General features: G+C 39.1%; 1 protein-coding gene across 1 annotated transcript in view; it reads right to left on the bottom strand.

Moving 5' to 3' along the window:
* Positions 1–20,587, bottom strand: part of trol (terribly reduced optic lobes) — a 466,521-nt gene that overhangs the window by 65,338 nt on the left and 380,596 nt on the right. Inside the window, exons 68-83 of the mRNA XM_080271051.1 lie at positions 19,944–20,169; positions 18,637–18,795; positions 17,578–17,765; positions 16,787–16,904; positions 16,054–16,286; positions 15,529–15,721; positions 14,811–14,964; positions 12,193–12,531; positions 10,631–10,758; positions 9,544–9,636; positions 9,035–9,125; positions 5,560–5,708; positions 5,070–5,225; positions 4,022–4,138; positions 2,237–2,373; positions 809–923 (exon numbers count right to left, since the gene is read on the bottom strand). Of these exons, the coding sequence (XP_080127177.1) occupies positions 809–923; positions 2,237–2,373; positions 4,022–4,138; positions 5,070–5,225; positions 5,560–5,708; positions 9,035–9,125; positions 9,544–9,636; positions 10,631–10,758; positions 12,193–12,531; positions 14,811–14,964; positions 15,529–15,721; positions 16,054–16,286; positions 16,787–16,904; positions 17,578–17,765; positions 18,637–18,795; positions 19,944–20,169 (2,596 nt within the window). The remainder of the gene's footprint in view (positions 1–808; positions 924–2,236; positions 2,374–4,021; positions 4,139–5,069; positions 5,226–5,559; positions 5,709–9,034; positions 9,126–9,543; positions 9,637–10,630; positions 10,759–12,192; positions 12,532–14,810; positions 14,965–15,528; positions 15,722–16,053; positions 16,287–16,786; positions 16,905–17,577; positions 17,766–18,636; positions 18,796–19,943; positions 20,170–20,587) is intronic.

Raw genomic sequence — 20,587 nt, 5'->3', positions numbered from 1 at the left:
AATCGGTAGAGAGGTGGCCCGCAGTCCTAACGGACCCAGGTTCAAATCCCGTCTGGGGCAGGGAACAGTTTAAGGATTTGAATTTCACAATATCAGAGTTTAATGATCTACCAGAAGACCCGCCGACATGTCGTAAAACTACCACCGCTAATACCAATACACCAGTCCAGTATGAGACAGCCCTAGCATGTATTCAACATGGACGGTGGGTGTTAGCACCAAAGTGGTGACATGTAGAGGTGTATGGTATGTAGGAGGACTGCAGGGCCTTGAGAGCAGGCTGTGAAGCCTATACCCAGTGTTGGGTACATTTAAAAAAAAAAAAAAAAAAAAAAAAAAAAAAAAAAAAAAAGGCATCTATGTTGGCTATATGGTTATCATACACCATAATGAATGGTTTCCAGAATTAAAAGAAACCATTTAGCTTATTACTCAGTGAAATGCCATCAGAAAGTAGCAATTTATTGAATGAGAGGATGATGGGCATCTCTCTATAACACTAAAGTAACCTTTAATGGTAACCATAATCCAGAATGAATACAGTTACATTTTAATACACCATCAATCATTATCAACACAATCACCATCAATTATTATCAATATAAACATAAGCAATCCTTATCAACACCAACACCATCAATCACTATCAACACAAACTCCACCAATAATTATCAACACAAACACAAAAATTATCCACACAAACACAATCATTACTATAGTATCATGAATATCACCAATAAACATATACCCCATCAAGCATTATCAACGCAAACACAACCAATCATTTCAACACAAGAACTATAGTTACCTTCTGCCAGGTGATAGTAGGCGAGGGTTCACCAGAGGCCACACAACGCAGCTCAATGTTACTTCCTTGGCTGGCGGATTGGCGCTCTGGCAGGACACGCACAGTTGGTACATTCCTGAAAATGGGGCCAGACGTTCATCAGTTTCACTCTTATTGGTTAAATACACCAAGTATTCACTATCCACCCATCCAATCCTTTTTTTCCCTCATCAGGACCAGTGAGGCCTGAGGCTAGGCTACTCATTCCTGACATTTAAGCTAACAGTGACCAACATTAATTGCTCCTGAAAAATGGGGTAATCTGTAGCCTTTCTTCCAAGAAACAGTGCTGGAGAAAAATGCTTTCATGTGGTGGGACTGATATAACCATGTGGCTCCACTGCCTGGTTATATATATGTTCTTCAACTCCATTTCAAACCCATAAGAGGAGGGTCGTGGATTGAAGGAGGACAGCAACTTCAGCCTGAAGTCTACTAATTTCATATTTCAGATCTGGGGCTAAAGCTGCTAGTACTACTACTATCACTACTACTATAGTGGCCTCACACTGAACAAGTGTTTCTTTGGTACTAACTGCCTTTAGTATGGTAAAGACTCAAAACAATCAAAGAAAAAAAAATGACCATAGTTTGGTATGGAAAACTTACGTTAATATGGTTAACTTCCTAATATGTGCATGCAAGACAATGAGTTTTGCGGGGTCCATTATTCTGGGAAGTTGAAAGGTGCCACAACCACTGAGAACACGCAATGGCCAGGAGAGGTGACATCACTAAGCATCAATCTCTTAGTGCTCGCTGGCACGCTAAGACCGTAACGGCATGTTGGACAGTACTATTATGTGTATGTGCATGTGTGTGTGGATTTTTTTTTTTTTTTTTTTTACCTGCCCTTATTTATTATGCCAAATTGCGATTTTGTGTGTTTGCCTGTCACTGTTTACAATATTCTGGGGATTCTTGTCCTTTAAGTTATGAGTCTTGTCTGATCTAAATAATTTTCTCCATAAAGTTTATTATCTGTCCAGCACAAAATTAGTTCAGTATGGCAGTGTTCATATCATACTGTGTCATTCATAAAGGCTCCAACATGCTTCCATGCATCGGCCTTGGTCACCTAATGGCAGCTCTCCATGTTGCTTGATCTCTGGCAACCTCCCTATTCAGTCCCTTATTTTGAGCTAATTACTGTACTGGATGTGAAGCCATTGTACAACAACTACAACTACTACTACTACTACTACTACTACTACCACTGCTGCTGCTGCTGTGACTACTGTTTCTATTATTACTACTATTACTATAAATCCTTCCTATGTTCATTAAAATCATCTTCTGAAAGGAAAAATAAAATATGGAATTGCATCATCAGACAGAAGGGGTTAATTTAGTGGCAAGGTAATCAACTGCTAGAAACATTACATGAACTGTGGAGTGATGGTGATAACAGTAGAGGACTCCTGGAATCTCCTGGTGCGCTGGTCAGTGATGCGACATACATAGATACCAGAGTCAACTGGCCGAGCATTGGGAATCTGCAGCTCTCCATCGTACACCACTGCTTGCTGTTCGGGGAAGGAAGAAAGGCAGGTCAGATTTTACCTTCTATCTATATATATCATCATCATCATCATCATCAAGCTTTACTACCTATTTCGTTGTCAACCTGACTCCACCCAACAGGTATAAACATTCCCACCTTGACACTTCATATCTTCTATTCCCACTGTTACACTTACGATTTTAATATCCACTTTTGGACTTCATATTTGCTTTCTATGCACAATCTAATAATTTACTGCCTCATCAGAATTATAAGAAGTGTGGATTATGGTATATTGTCCACATTTTTAAGACAAGAATGACCAGTTGGTACCTCTGAGAGGTGATATGAGAAAAATAATTCTCAACCACTCCTCCGATGTAATCAGCTGGAGTATCTTAGCCAATTGGATCACCAAGGATTCATTTGGTTATACAGTACAGAAAAACCTCACTATAACAGACTAACTAGGGCCCCAAGCCATTCTGAAAAAAGAGAAATTCTGATAAAAGCGACATCTGGACTTCCCCTTGCTAATCCAAACTTTTTGCAATATATCAGACATTAGTCTGGATCGCATGAACGGTTTTTAAACTGTTTTCACTACCACTGCAGTAGTACTGTATTTTATATTCACTACAATTATCAAATGGCATAACGTATATAATAATACTGTACTGTACACTGATAAACATGTCTTTTATTTACCTTTTGTGATGAACAGACCTGAAGTGGTCAGGCAGTCTGGACTGCTTCTGGCTTTATCAAACTTTTTCCAATATACTGTATAAGAATTTCGTCCGGTAGCTCCTCGATTCCGATAGAAGTAAATTCCGGTTTACTGAAGTCCATTACATCGAGGTTTTATTGTGCTAGGTGTCCTGGGAGGAATGGGTGTAACTTTGCAAAATGACAGCTGAGGGAATTCTAAGCAAAAGTTACTACATCAACATAGTTACAAATCTGCACCATTACAAAACTAGTTACTGATGACCTGGGCAAAAATTGTCTCCCTCAAAATTCACCCTTTAGGTCATCAATAACTGTAGCTTCAAAATGGCTAAAATGGCTAAGCTTTGGACCCATGTTCATATATTGTAGTATTTTTTACTCAGAATTCCCACATCTATCATTTTCCAAAGTTATGACCTTTCCTCCCAGGTCACCCTGTATGTTTACCATCCAACATAATATATGGTTTCTTCAACTACAATAAACCATTTTGGCTTGTCTGTTATCTGAAGGTAACACTATATCAAATAAGTGGATGGTACCATCTTCACATGAGGGAAGAAAAAAAAAAAAACTTCAATGGTGCAAAAGTCCATTACTTACCAGACCCTAGAGTATGAAAGACTGTGCCATACTACTCCATTTATAACCATATATACCAATATCTACAATAACTGATTAACAGCTACATATAGAATAACCTATTAATATACAACTACATCACATATGTACTTGCCTGACAAGGATCTTTAAACACTTCCAGCTCAGGTGATGGCCAGGTATAATCAGATTGGTGGTTTGATTTAACTACTGACAATGGAGACTCATTCCCACCTCACAGCCAATGCTAAACGAATTTCATGCAACCATAACTTTGTATTCAACTTGTGGGAGTTGCCTAGTTCATTAGGTGAAAATAAACGGATCATAGCACTTACCGTAGGCAGAATGTTATCTTGCCTACTCCATTCAATAAGCAAGTTTCCTGGAGCGCCAGCAGAACATTTCACTCGTACTGTCTCGCCTGATCGTACCTCTACCACCTCCTGCGACACCTGAAATATTTTTCCAATTAGCCTGGGATACGATTTCCCATATGCAGATTCAATGTACTCACACATACAACCAACTGTTCACTTAAATGGTCAATGATTCATAATACCATTGACAATTACTCACACAATTTTAATAATAATCATAATCATTGCCACTATTGTATTTCTTAAATAATCTACCTCCACTTATCCATGCACATATATCTGTCTCCCTAACATGCTGTAATGGTGACCTGCATATTTTCCCTTTCTATCTTCTGTGATACAGAGATGGTTCTGTCTGCTAATGCAAGATCAGACATTTTGGCTGCTTCATAAAATACCTAATAAATTATGCAATCAATAGATATAAAAATAGACATCATAAAGTATGATACAATATGAAAAGGGTAGTGGGAAGTTGAAAATATTGCACAGAAGACACTGATAACAATGACTGAGCTGTTCCCACAGCACATGTGAGTTGGGATACACAATACACAGAACACCTGTAATAAAGTCTAATACTTTATGGTGGTATAGGTGGTTTTGTAACACTTCTTTCTTAGTGGTTTATCTTGCATAATACAACATACACGTCTCTGGTTTGTTATTTATATCACTTTAATACTGACACAGTTTGCATCAATAATATACATAGGGGTGTAGTGGTTGTAGTAGCTGTAGCCACAGGATCATCTGGTGTGAACCCAGTGGATTATTAAATTGACCTTCCACAGTCCACCACCCTCCTTTTCGAGTAAAAGGAAGTACAGCAGCTGAGGGATGTTTGTATACCCAGACAGTTCAACTGCCTGGTTATATCAGTGCCACCAAAAGAAGGCATTCCTCTCCTGCACTATACTGAGGTGTAATGAATAAAATAAATCACTGCAGAAAAGGTGTTACAAAATCTCTAGCCACTTAGAATACAACCAAAACACTCACTGACCTTTACAATGATGATAGGTGCAGTAGGTTCTTCAATAACATCTATGATGATGAGAGCGTAGTCGGTGCCCAGATTATTTGTGGCTGTGCAGTAATATTCACCTGAATCACTGGGCTGGGCATTTCGGAAGTACAGCACTCCATTTTGCTGTATTACCTGGTTGGCAAATTGTTGACAAAAAACATTTTAGTCATTGTCATGATCATCCTGACCTCTTTTTCCCACCTAAGAACGGGCTGAGGTAGAGTCAGAACTCAAGGAAAGACCATGTTTATAAACATGCTTTAGCACAAAATTGTCTGCAGATAGTAAGAACAAAATAAAGGCTACATCATCAAACTGAAAGGTTAAAACAGCAGGACTACACATGTAGTACAAATACTGAAATCATTTTAAAATTTCCACCAATTTTTAGAAAAGAGTTCTGGTAAAAATGAAAAATTGAAATTAAAACTGACCACAACTGACTTTTGCTGTACAAAAAACTCACATTAGATGGAAGTTGCCTGTCAGGTCCCCGTGACCAAGTGATCCTGGGTTGTGGACTGCCCTCAGCAGAGCACCGCACCTCCAACGTCCCACCAATTACTACTTCCTTCCGCCTCTCCTGCAGGATCACTCGTGGCTGACCATCCCCACCTGTGCCACGAACATCCAGGTACAAATGATGTTCCTAGCCAATCTCACATCACACAGGCCCTCAAGACTCCTAACCATATGTTCTTTATACATATTCCATGAGCTTGGGGAAGTCCATTATTCTCTCAATTTACTGTCACTGATACTCCTGTACTTTTTGCTAATATCTACCTACTTACCTACCTATCTGCCTATCTATCTACCTATGTAGCTAAATAGGTAGCTAGCTAGCTATCTACCTTGTTTCTCAAAATTTCCACCTTTTTATTTTTTTCTCACTGAGCAACCCTCTCATGCTTTTTCTTCCATGCTCCTCTCAAATTTACATACAACTACATGATCAGACAAACCTTTACACTGCTTCCTGTCAAGTCTAGTATCACTTACACATTCAAGGATCTTTCTCTACATGCACAATATCAGTCTGGCTTCTTTCAAACCACATACTGTACTATGCTAGTCCATGTACTGCACATTTACAAAGTGTAATCAATCTCTATTTTATATGCATGTGACTGAAGTTGGTTCTTATGATTAAAAATGTACATAATGAAGACTGACAAGAAAAAACGTCTTAGTAAAATCACATAAACAAGAATCACATAAAGAAAGAACTAGCATTAATAATGTATTTGAGGAGCCACATGCTCAATGAGGGTAAACTGGCAACCATCAAAATCCAGCCTCTAGTACTACATTGACCCTTCCACTATAACTGGGTAGTGGAGATAACACTCCACAGTGCCAGATAGGGGTTACCTCTACTATCGAGCAATAGGGGAAGGATGAAAATAGGGCTATCCATCATGAACCGGACATTAGTGGATCAGCGCTTGTGCCCCTCTGGACATGTGGTGCCTCATTTACTCATAATCAATCACCAAGGAAGCAACACCCACTGATTTGAGATACAATGCACAGTAAAAGAAAATTCAATGATGCAGTTTATGAAGACAATACAGTACATAAGCCAAGTAAAATGAATACCGTACTACAGCCAGCTCAGCACGGAAAAAAAAAAAAAAAAGTATTTTTCAGTAATTTCCAAACTTTAGCACAATTCCAAAGGATGTCTTCTTTTTCTATTACACACCAATTACATTGCTTAAGACACAAATACATGCCTAAAGATATTACAAATACCATTTATCTTTTCAACAATTTCAGGGTGATCTAGCCAATGCCTAATAATTGAGAGTTTCTCTATTTGTAATCCACTGAGCCAGAGACATAATTTTAAATTTTATTCTTACCATCTCCTGATGACTTTATTTAGCTTAGGAGTATGCCTTCTGAAATGTAGGATTTAAATATAGCAATAATAAACTCCTTCACTATAAGAGGCCCTTCCTAATCTGAATTAGTGCACCTGATTGTGGCAAGAATAAACTTTAAAGGTGTCACCTGGACTCAAGGGGTTAATTACCAACCTGTAGGTCCCTGAAGTGGTCCCATAAGATTAGAATGTTAAATGAAGCACCAGAAAAACTCTGTGCAAAAGACAATGGGTTTAAATTAATATAACTGGTTGGGATGCAAACAAAGCCTCTGTGTCTGCCATACTAACATGCTCTATAGCATGTCTGTTTTAACCTGACAGATACCTAACCCTTTTCAGCTACTTTATGGCCAAATGTAATCAGACTGACAACATGAGAGTTCATCTGATTGCTAGCCAAAGTGACTCATTTTTACCTCACTGCTGAGACTCACTGAATTTCATGTCACCAAAATTTAGCATTGAAGTCATGTGAGTGGTTCAGTTCCATCGAGGTAAAAACATGACTTAGTATTAAAGCTATACAAACAACCCAATTCTGTCAGGTGAAAACAAACTGACTATAGCTAGACTGGAGGCGGGGAAAACAAGTGTTACCGGAGGCAGGGTTGGACGGGAGGAAGGCTGCTAGTAGGCCGACAAGGAGGGAGACAGAAAGGAGCAGAGGACACAACCCACCATTACATCGTGACCCACCAGAGAGGTCTGATATGTATGCGTTTGTGGTAGTTGTGGCAAGGGTGTGGTTGCCAATATGGTAGTGGCAATGGCAGTTGTAGTAGTAGCAGTAGTAGTAGTTGTGGTAGTAATAGTAGTAGTAGTAGTAGAGATTGTGGTATGTAATGGTTGCAGTTACGAATATATATTGATAACAGTAGTGGTGGTGGTGGTGGTGGTGGTAGTAGTAGTAGTGGTAGTAGTAGTAGTAGTTGTGGGGGGAGGAGGAGGAGGAGGAGGAGGAGGAGGAGGAGTAACATTCGCAGTGTTGGTGGTATGTGTGTTGGTTGTTAATTTATCATAGTACAGTTGTAGTCGTGGTAGCAGAGGTGGTGGTATGTGTTGGTTGTGGTTGAAAATATACAAAAATAGTAGTAGTAGTAGTAGTAGTAGCAGTAGTAGTAATAGTAGTAGTAGTAGTAGTAGTAGTAGTAGTAGTAGTAGTAGTAGTAGAAGTAGTAGCATCAAAGATGGTGGTGAGTATTAGTGGTGGTTTGTTGAGGCAGAGATGGAAGTTGCAATATTGGAGATAACAATATCAGTACCACCAGTATATGAAGGTTAGTGACAGTGAGTAAACATTGTTGAATTCATGGGTGGAAAAATTTATAATATGGTAGTTATTAAAGTTATGTTGAATTACGGGCCATTCATCAACACACAAATGGTGGTATGAAGGTTCAAATTGGAAAGTGATGGTGGTAGTAGTGGTAGATGTATGTGAGATGTGGTGAGGAAAGTTATGAAAAATGAGAAAGTATATAACATAACAAAGTTATTTTTATAAAATTAGTAATGTGAGAAAGATGTGGCGATTGTAGAGGGTTTTACGGCAACAGCAGAGGTGTGAGTAGGATTGAAGTTGAAGTTGGTCACCAGGGTAAGCAGTGGAATAGAGAAAAAAAAAGAAAAAAATGTTAAACACTCACTGACATGTTAAGTGCTGTTAGGTGTTGTAAAGTTAGTGCCATATTTGTGAGACAACAACGATCTAGAACTGCTAATAAAAATATGGACAAACTTAATGAGGCTGTCAAGTGACAACAGGGAATAAAAAAAAATCTCAAATTTCATGAATAAAATTAACATTACATCAGCTAAAAGAGGGACTAATATATCAGACTGGGGTATCTTATTTATGTTATTCTTGCTGCCAATAGATGATTTTACTCAGCTTATAAGAGATTTTCCAAACTAGAGCAATCATGTGTAGACTTCATTAATCCCCTCATTACGAGAGGTCTTTATAAAGATGAATGCAGTAAAAGAATCTTGAGGCAGCAGGAATAAACTGAAGAAGGACAACACCTGTTTGACCATTCTGACTTACCTCGAACAGTGAGTGTAGCATTCTGTGTCACAATACGTCCAAAACCATCTGTTGCTGCACAAATGTAGGTTCCACTGTCTGATGCTCGTATCTAAAGGCGACAGACAGCCCACATTTCAAAATGATGTGATATTCAGCACCAAAAGTGATGTCAATGATCACATCTACCTTTATATGTATTGGCTTATATTAGGGTAAAAAAAGGACTGGCTGTTATGTTTACTGAAATGAAATCATATAGGCTATTTAGGTGGAAATAAGGTTCAGCAAAATGATGAGGATAGGGATCAGATAGAGGATGAGGATGAAGATGATGATGGTAGTGGTGGTAGTGAGAGTGATGATGATAATGATGATGGCTGTAGTGGTGGTAGTATGATGATGATGATGATGATGATGATGATGATGATGATAATGATGATGGCTATAGTGGTGGTAGTATGATGATGATGATGATGATGACAATGATGATGTTGATGATGATGATGATGACAAATATATAAACTTACCTCAGCAATGATCAAGACACCCTGCCGATTGTCCGAGGCTCGACCATAAGGCAGCTCACCATCAGCCTTGCTCCAGGTAACAGATACACGGTTCTGTACAGAGTAATCAACGTCACTCTATACAAATGACTGGATAATGCTGGAAAAACTGCGGTACTTCACATATGTACTCCAAACAATGTAATGCCTAATTTAACTAAGTAAAACTCTAGTTGCTCTCTGCTTAGCCTAGGATGACTACTTACATAACCTACACAATGTAACATCTAATTCAACTAAAATTAGTAAAATTAGTAATTCTTTACTTAGTTTAGGATAACCACTTCACATACATAACCTATACAGTGTCATGCCTAATTTACTTAAGCAAAACTACAGTCAGTCCTTGCTTAGTCTACGCTGTGCAGACAAAATGCTACTTTAAGAGAAACAACTTTAACCCCTTGACCACCAATGTCATAATCTGAAGCAATGGGTTCAGACAGCTACTGGCACTAACTGATAGTGCTACCAAAACCTGCATGACAAATCCTAGGGATATTAAATTACTACACTACCTAAGAAAGGTCATCATTCTATAGTACTGTACAAATATCTGGAACAGTTTGGAAGAAGTGGTGGTGTAAGCAAAGAACATTCATTTGTTAAAAAATGGATTGGATAGAGGTAGATATGGAGATGGAACAACAAATCCTACATACAACTAAGTAAAAATATCCTTTCATTTGGATTTTGTCTTTAATCTATATGCCTTCCTGCATGCTCATGATGGTATTAAGCCTTCTATGCTACCTAAAATAGAGTTCAAAGCCATTTCTCAAGGGACAGATCCTTAGAATGGCAAGGTGTCAGCAAGAGAGTTTGACTATTATATAATAATTTGCTCATATGATCAGAACATATTAGTACTATCTTTGAATTTTACAATTTTTTCACATATACGATCATTACAATGCCCAATTTTTCATTTTAATTTTTCTTGCTTATACAACTGCTACACTCACATTGTCAGAAAATCAGTTTTAAAAAGTGCATCCCAGTCACAAAACATGGGCATGCTGTGCACAGAAAAACTTCTTGGACTGACCTGCAGGCCAGTAAGTGAACGTCCTGAGCAACGGAACTGAACAGTAGAACCCCGGGCAGCTACCAGGATGCGAGGTTCTGATATTGTTACACTCACAGTGGGGTCTGAAGGCAGGATTGATGGTGGCTCTGCAGGGAAGGATGGCATATCAGCTCACATTTCTGTCAGCCATTAAGGCTTTCTAGCATCTCCTTAGTGATTTTCTTCCCCTACATGCTATCTAGATCTGCTGTCTGAGAGAGTAATTAATATAACCTCTGGCAAAATCTTGAATATAAATTAATGTTTGCATATAATGCTTTAATAATTTCAAGACTAGAAAAAGTTATTTTACCTTTCCATATGCTTTACATGTATACAATGTATATCCCTCAGCATCTACTTACTAAAAAAGCATGGACAAAACTTTCTTGACAGAATCTCTCACATCTCTGATCTGCGGACTGTCATGAACCAAAAATGAACACACACTTCTAAATCAAAAATGGTTAACAGCAAGTACAGGCATTTTCATTTTTTTTTTTTTACTGCAATGACAGGTGACTGAAAAATATATCTATTAAATAATGGGGATGCAGTATTTAGAATATGATGTGTGTAAATCATGCTGAGCTGCTTGTCAACACTAACAGGAAGTTTGTGGCAATGGAGAGAGACACTTCCCACAGTGATAATAATATAACTGGGCAGCTCAGCTGCATGGTTATACAAACATCCTTCAATCTTCTCCCAACTCGAGAATGAACAACTGGGAGACAAGGGCAATTTCAACCTGCAGTTCACCAGGTTCACATTCAGATATGCCTCGGCCACAGTGACAATAATAACAAGAGCTTTGTAAACAGTTCAGAGTTCAATGAATGTCTGTGAGTGGTGAGGTCTGAAGTTGAGGCACATTTGAGGTCTGATGTTAATGTATATGAGTAAAATAATCACTGTCTGGAAAGATGAACTGAATTGGATGTGTTGTGGTTGGGGAAGACCTAAACTGGGGCAAATATTTATACGCTGTACCTTGATGCAAAGACTGATACAGTAAATAAATGTGAAAAAAAGTGAAAAACACAGTGGCTGATGGAAGGTATGTGGCTAGTATAATAAGACTCTTGATACACAAAACAGACTATTGTGCATGGACAATGACTAACCTAAAATATTTGGACTCATCTAAGTCTGTTTGCACCTAGAACTGAAAAAGGGACCTAGATTTATAATATGGCTGGTGAGTGCATCATCTGAGGGAATATGTGTTGAATGTAGTCACCTAGCTACTTGAAACTTGAATGTTTTCAACCAGCCATAAACCTCTCATATATAAGGAAGTGCTATTTTCCTCTCAGTTACTTACACAATAACTATGAACTGGAAGTTATTATATATTTGAAACTATGTGTCAAGAAAATTTTGCCCATAATGATAGACCCTCAATCATTCTGGAATTGGATGAAAGCTAAAATAAAAAGATACTCTAATTGTCAGGTCTGGTTAGGTTAGTTTAGGTTAATTCAGATTGTTAGATTAGGTTAGGTTAACTTAAGTTAGGTTTAGACAGGTTAGCTTACCTGGGACCCAGTTATTATCTGTATACATAATCTGTGATACCATCTGGGCTATTTCTTTGTTACTGACATCATAGACCCGGCAAGTTACCCTACGATGGCCATGTAGGAGACGCAGAAGTTTAAAATGCTTTGCCCCATTGGTATAATCATGCGTGCTGTGCAGGGCATGGGTATCAAACAGTGCCCCAGCATCCTCTCCTACATCAACCCAGCTCGGTTCTCTAGTGATGGTGATGCGTAGCGGCTCAGATGACTGGTATGAGCATGTGAAGTTTTCGTAAACCTCCCGGGCATTCCGATTGAACACCACCTTGATGGGCCTAAGTTCAAGCATCAGACCTACCAGGACACAGCAATCATGCATATTAGACAACAAAGTGTTAGTGAATGGAATGCCATCCCAGTGAGATTGTGTCATGCAGCTCAATACCATGCAAAGTTACTACTGTAATTAGAAGAAATCAGTTACCAGCCAAAGAATTTCACATGCATTACACTAGTAACATAAGTAATCAGCTGCTAACAGAGTACAAGTATCAAATCTGTACAAATTTTATATAGATGACCACCTGGAGGATGTGGCCATAAAAAGAAAAGTAAGAAAAGGAACGAAAAAAAAATCCTTCACATCATCTTTTCACATGCCATCAAGCAACCTCTCTCCTTCGCACACCTCTCTAACTCGTAAAGCTCTCCACCCCCCCCCCCACCTTATCCTCAATCTCCCTTGCTCCCCTCCTTCCACCTACATCACTCACATACACTCTCAGTCAGTCTCTTGTTCTTCGTTCATTCCATATAGCTAAACCATCTCAGGATACTTCTACATTTTTCTTTCACATCTAAATCAACACCACAACACTCCCAAACTTCCTCCTTCATCTATCTGTCACTCTGCCTAACTCTGCACACTCCTCTCAGATAATATATTTCCTCATGCTTGGCTTGGATGCAGTTTACAAAGTTAACTTGTAGATTAAAATTATATGAAAAGTTGAAATGAAGTGCACAATGCTGCATAAATAGTTCAATTAATCCTTTCAGTCCAGTGATATAATTTTTTTATCTTATTCCTACTATTTTCAGATTATTCTATTACAGAAAGCTTATGTAAGGAATGAGTTAAAGAAGGCTGTATCCAATCCCTCTAATCCAAAGAGTCTATCTGAAGGTGGATTAAATCGTCTCAAAACCGCAAGAATAATAAAACTGATAGTATAGTACAGCAGTTTGCACTGAGTTATTGCAATCACAGGCTCATTTAGATGTGAACCCAGACGACTGCAGGCTAAGGATGTCCTGCTGCAGTCCACCACCCTCTTTTAAGGGGACTGGGAAGGAATTGAGGGATTTTTATACAGCTGGGCAATGGAGCCATCCAGTTATATCAGTGTCACCACGAGAAGGCATCCCTCTCCAGCACCAATAAAGATTATATATCACTGGACTGTAGAGGATATTATCAAGTCTTAAGTGATTTGGGAATTATCCTACTATGGAAAAGATGTCTTGATGCTTTGTACTTTGTTAGCTGACAATGAATGGGTTAAGCAAGCACAATCTCTTAATAAGCATTCAACATTACATACTACGTGTTATGCATAAGGGGGAAAAAAAAAAAAATAGATCAAAAAGGATACAGTGCTTTACCAGTTTATGTATACTGTATTTTATGTATATATCCGTACTGTACAATAAAAAATATCTGCTAACTAACGTACAATACTATACTGCACTTGAAATCTAAAGACAGCATTAAAATCAACTATATGATAAAAATGTGCATAGATGAAGTGACACATTTCAAAATTTATTTTACTGTACAGTACAGCAGTGAGGATTATATCAAGCATGCAAATATATTCCATTTATATTAGGGTAGAAAAATTAGACTATAAAAACAGCTTTAATCCCGCCCATATTAATAACACTACTACTATGGAAGAATACGTACCATAGTGACTTCTACAATGAATCTAATTCTTGGTCTTTATGAACTGCTATTAAAGAAAAATGTAAAAAATAATTATAAAAATTTGCAAAACTACTGCACTGTGCAATCTGTATTTCTTCCATAGTAGCTGGACAATAGCCACTGATGGAATAAGTGATTTTCTACTCTGAGAGTTAATTTGGTGTGAGTAGTCCATGAGATAACCAAAGAGCTATGCTGATGGCACGTCGCTGATGTAACTACCTCCTACTCTGGCAATTATTTACTCAGTGATGAAAAACAAGATCTACTCTGTCAGCTGATATGGTGAAAAAAGTAAACTGTTGATTTAATTTCATTTATAAAGGCTCCAACATGCTGCATGCATAGATCTTAGTCACCTAATGGAGGCACTCCATGTGACCCAATCACAAGTAGCCTCTCTATTCAGTCTGAGGTCACACTCCATGACCTAGCCCAAGATCTTTTTTGGTCTGCCTCTCACAACTCTGATCTTATAATGCACACCTCTCACCCTCTGCACCCAACTGTCATCCTCCATTCTCTCTGCATGCCCAAACCATCTCAGTCTATCCCTCCTTATCACAACACTAATACACTGAAGTGATTGTCAATGATGTAACATATGATTATCTCCTCATTCATTTGATACGAATATCCCTACCTGATCTGCCACAGTATGGTCCATAATACCCTGGCAGGCAGTTACACCTAACAGTGCCATCGGGAAGCTGTGAGCAAGACTCCTCTCGGCCATTGCAAGGACACTGGATGCAACGATTACTGGTGACGTCCCTATAGTGCCCTGGCTTGCATTGCTGTTAGGATTAGGATTTAAGGTCAGCAAAATCATCATCATCATTCTTATCCTCCCCCTCATCATCATCATCATCATCATCATGTGGGACAGAATCACTAAGCATTTGCAGTAGCCTTCATTTGTGGTGTGTCCAGTTATTTTGCACTAAGTATGCATTAGTGCTTATTAAGTGATTGTCTGTAACCTCCTTCAGCACAGCCAAGATTCTGTTATGGGGGGGGGACCTGAATAATGGTTGTTATTATTCTTGAGATAAAGTTGCTAGGAAAGTATTATAACTGCATCTGCATTAATACGTATGTATGTCATCAACATCATCGTATGTTAAAAAATAAAGGAAGCAACCTAGGGAACCATCAGTAATAGCTGAATGAATACATGAAAATACAAGTAAATATATGTGATTACCTTCCTGTCCAGTTAATTTTGTTAGATGAGGGGGGCCTGTGCCCCTTGGATCCATCCCCCCTTGGCTGCACCCATGGTACCCTGTCTCCAAAGATCAGTGTGATACCTTAAGTTTCTTCATACTGGTATTCACTTCAGTATAAAGTAGACTTACTTCGCAGGAGAGTCCAGTGTACTCTCGTGGACAGTTACACTGCTCAACTTCCAGAGCACGTGGCTGGCCTGTTGGGGACTGCACAGCTGTGTCCATAATGACATTCTGCAGGTAGGTGGCTCTCATGCGATCACTCAGCGTGGCTCGGATCAGGATGGCCTCCACTGATGACAATGCTTGCAGGAATTCACCTCTAGAAAATTCGTCATATATTAATAATTTTATTTTGGCAATTTATTTTGGTAAATACAGTCTGGAATACAGTATCATCATCATCATCATCATCATCCAGACCTCCAACTGAGTCCAGATAACGATACAATGAGATAATAACCAAAGTTTGCCCATATGAATGAGCCACACTCCCATTCATTCAAGCCTCTGGAATCCTGGTTCCTGGGGACTCATTTCTACATCATAACCGAGGCTAACCGGAATTCATGCAACCAATATTCAGCATTCAAATTATGGGAATGGCCTAGTTCCATCAGATGCAAACAAACTGACAATACTGTAAAAACATGCCTGGTGGCTGGGCGCTGGTTTATGGTGAAGCTACTCTCAGTGAGGAGGACACGGTAAGTCTGCTCTGAGTTCAGCAAGAGAGGTCGGTCCTTCATCCAAATGAATTCCTGTCCACCAGAGCTTCGAATGATCACGTCAGAATCTGCGTATGTGTTCCCTCCACGCTGAGCCTGGTATCGCTGCGTCACAGTCAGGTTGCCTCCATATGATGCCAGCCGATTACCTGTGAACATCTAAGGGAAACAAACAATGCATGAGTGACAGCAGATTAACTCCTTCACTGGTCCTAGAGAGGGATGCCTTGATGTGGTAGCACTGATATAGTTGGGGAACTTTACTGTGTGGCAATACAAATGTCCCTCAACTCCCTATCCCCTAAAAGGAGGAAGGTGGAATGTGGCAGAAGGGCAATTTTGGCCTACAGTCCAACAGGTTCATGTTCAGATGAACCTCCAACTGCAACTAATACTACTAACCCCATAACTCTGATGACCTATCATTATCATTATCCCGATCTTTTTTCAACTATGAGGAGAGATAGGCTCCAGAAAGCAATGAAAGAGAAAAGGTGCTATGAATCTCCAAAGCCACTTAGAATACAATCGTTTAGTGCAATGGGTACAGTAAACTATATGAATCAAGAAAATAAATTTCATAAGTAATGTACAAACTCAAAAATTTATACGCAAAACACAGTAACTTTCATTCTCTTTCTTTTTCCTGCATGTCATACCTGTGGCAATGACCAGTAGTATGTTTCACTGTCTCCAAGCAAATCAAAGTTGGTGAAGGCAATCTCATTACTCTGCTGGTCAATGTTGAAGCCATCTCGGATCACATTTGTCTGTAATCTGTAACAAAGGAACAATACATCACCTTTTAGGGATACATGATACAAAAAAATACAACTGATATATTATAGCACTGCAATTTCACCTGTTTCAAAACAGATTCCATTCTATGTATCTCTGAAGGGTAATCTATCCATCTATCTATCAACTGTCCAAGCCTTTATTGCTCCACTGGGAACACAGGGGTCCAGAGCTAGGCTATTTAGTCCAGACATTTATGATAAGAGTCACCAATTGCTTTCCCCAAGTGGTATTAGGTAAGCAATAAATTCTAATAACTCCATGTATGTAAACTCTTCTGGCCCACATCTGGCTGAAGCACCTTAACATACTCAACTACCAGGGCATCCATTTGGTTGTATGGTTCCTATGATGAGTTGTAACCATACAACCAAATGATACTTAGTGGCTTAGTGGGTTAAGGCACTCCAGCCGGATGAAGCCTGGATGGGCTCCATCTGAGTGGAAGTTGGGGTTTCTGATTTGTGTAATGCCACTCACTGACAAGTGAGGCTGGTCAGCACTGCCTTAAATGTTTCAACAGAGTAGCCTAGCCCTGGGTCCGTATGCTTCAGCATATATGGGTCAAAATGGGACTGGATGTCATTGTTGCTGTTGTTTGTTACTGCTCATTATGAACAACAATTAACATGACATGAATGGCACGTCTTACCGATTTGAGAAAGTGAAACCATGGTCCTGGAAGAGCTGCATAGGAATCTCAATACGATAGTAGTTGGATGAGAAGCATTGGTCAGTGACGCCGCTACACCAGCACTGAAGACAGCCATTGGGGTTACTGCCACTCAGGTAGAAGTATCCTGGCCGGCAAGTGTCACACGAGTCGCCATAAACACTTGGCTGTGGACAATAATCATACATGGTACAATACTTATTTTTCATCTCCTTCTGGATGATGATGTACAGCATATCCTCATTTTACAAATGGGATGCATTTTTGAAAACTAATCGTATAACAAATTCAGCACTGTATCCATTGCATATGCAAGAAAAAGATCATGTAACAAGAAACTGGGCATCACAGCAATTGTATGGGTGAAAAAACAATTTTAAAACAAAGAAGGTCCAAAATTTTTATTAATGGTATATGCAAATGATTGTATAATGAGGGTGCAATGTATTTTCGTTTTATGACCTCTGGGTTAGTGATGGAAAGGGATGCTTTCACATGGTGACTCCAATACAACGAAGTGGCTCAAATGACCAGTTACATACACATCCCTCAATAACTTTCCTATCCTCCCAAAAGAGAGTGGTAAAATGCAGCCCAGTGGGCTCACATTTCAAATGAGCCGGCAGTTGCAGCTACAAATAACTACTATGACATCAGGGTTATAGGACTGAACAGAGATGCTGCAAGAGACTGCATAGCATGAAGAGTCACCCTTTGATAAGCACAGCTGTTACAAACAGGCAAGCAAATATAACGTATTTCACAATGAAAGTGATAAAAGTGTGAATATGAGAAACATCTTTTTGGTACAGATCACAACACTGTTCATGTGCCTTGGTACCACAGTGAAATGGATGAATTATATTAACAATTTTTCAAGTGTTAAAAAGTTCCTTATTGGGGAGGAAGGAGCTTTAAGTTGGGGCAAGTTTCTTGTCTTTGGCTCCTTCTTTTCTACATAAAGAAAAAGAAAAAAAGGGGGTTATAATTCTCCCAATCAACAATGTTCACTTCCATGAATGTCAACTGATACAGTACCTTGCACTGACAGCGACCACCATCGCAGGAAACTGAGCCACGTTCATCACAGTTGCAAGGGGTTGGTCCGTCCTGTGGAACGCACCGTCCATCACTGAGCATATAATACCCAGGAGCACACTGATCACAGTATGGTCCAGCAGTGTTGTCACGGCAATTCTGCAATGAAAAAAAATAAGTATCACAAGTAGGCACATTGGTTCACATCATAGTAAAGGTATTTCTCACTCGTAACTGCTTCACTTAAAGTTATTATCAACAGCACAAGTCCAGGATGGTCTGAGGAGGTCCAGGCCCCCCACCCAGACCTTCTGACCTCCCATTTGAAATTTCAGCTTATCTAGTGTCCACATTGTGCAGCAGAGTGCCATATATATTGTTGAAACTTATCAATATTCCATTAACATCTTCACAGTATGTCCCCCAGGATTGTGGCTACCCTTTTGGCTATGCACCTGTTCATTACTAAACCTTCAGGCATAGTGACGCTATTAGTGTCATATCTTCGTGCTGCATTAAGGATGAGATTCCCAGGGCTTGTAGACTTTTGGCTCTGACTTTCGAGATGCATGAAGCTTCGTCCATTGTGAAAACAGTGTAATGTAAGCAAGTTTAAAACCTGAAGGGTGTGCACAGGCTTCGAATTCCTTCCTCCGTCTTATACCATTTGTGGAATTTCGTCACTGTGGAATACACTGGAAAAGCATACCCAAGCATGAAAGGCTTAAGTTGGTGAGGCATTAATCCATATCTTGCACTAAAGTGATTCATGATTAATTGCAAAGATGCTGCAAAGATGCTTTGAAATCTGCAATGTGTGATTTTTTTCCCTTTAATGCTTTTGACCCTTAATTCATGAAATGAATGGATGTCTCATTTAATGTTATTTCATTTAAAGTAATATTCTGCCTCCACATCCTATACTTTAAGTAAGGAGGGACTTTAATATTATACTGAACTAAATGGAAGGGATCACAGTATACATTCTAAGCACAAAGTCCAAGTAACTTCTGGTTCTATAGTTACCTCCCCAAATTGAACACTGTATATGGTTTCCTCTTATGAAAACAGTAACCCCTTAAAGCCTGGTGAAATACTTTTAGTTATTCTTGCTGCTGTGAGTTGATTTGATTGCATTTAAGAAGAGCTTCTCATCTTGAAGGGGTTTATGATGGGTGCATTTAAATCATCCATAATATCCCTTAAGCTAAAATAAAATCATCTGGAGCTGGGAAGAACATGATAAAAAAAAAAAAGACACTTTGGGGTTCAATGGCTTAAGAAACAAAAATTATTGACATCCTTACCGTACATTCTCCTGTTTCTGGGTCACATTCTTCAGAGTGTCCGTTACATTCACAGCGGATACACGTGCCGAGGTGTATTCCTGAAGTTGAGCGAGTGTATCCAATGGCACAGTCCTCACATGAGAGTCCCTGGTATCCTCTTGGGCATTCACACATCTCAACAGCGTAAGCTCGAGGTTGCCCAGTGTTGCGTTGCTCAGCATAGTCCATTGAAATGTACTGCAGCCTGTATTTGACATATCACAGAGTGTCACATTGATATAGTGTATACACAAAAAATTACAAATGCAAGTAATCATTATTATTAGTCAAGAATGTGTTCCAAAATATCACAACATTTTCTACACAACTCTATTAGTTTTACTATATCCTGGCCAAGATTTCTGCAGTTTTGTAGCTTATTTTACATAACCTTGTAGCAGAAGACAATAATACAGTTCTACATCCTTGTCACAGAACTTCTTCATGACTAATCTATTGCAACAACATGGGAATGAAGTTGGACAGATGGCAAGTTTTAGCCAAGTAAGAATAAAAAGGGTGCAGTGCAGTATTGTAAACTGGGGGAAACTAGCAAATCAACTTCATAAGTAGCAAAGAAATTTTAGTAGACAATTTTGTAATATTCTCTGTGGGCTCCCAAG

This window comes from Coenobita brevimanus, chromosome 44 (assembly GCF_032717465.1).
Source record: "Coenobita brevimanus isolate Jiangsu-jjx chromosome 44, ASM3271746v2, whole genome shotgun sequence".
Lineage (NCBI taxonomy): Eukaryota > Metazoa > Arthropoda > Malacostraca > Decapoda > Coenobitidae > Coenobita > Coenobita brevimanus.
The sequence above is the reverse complement of the archived record's forward strand: the minus strand, read 5'-3'. Positions and strand labels throughout refer to the sequence as shown.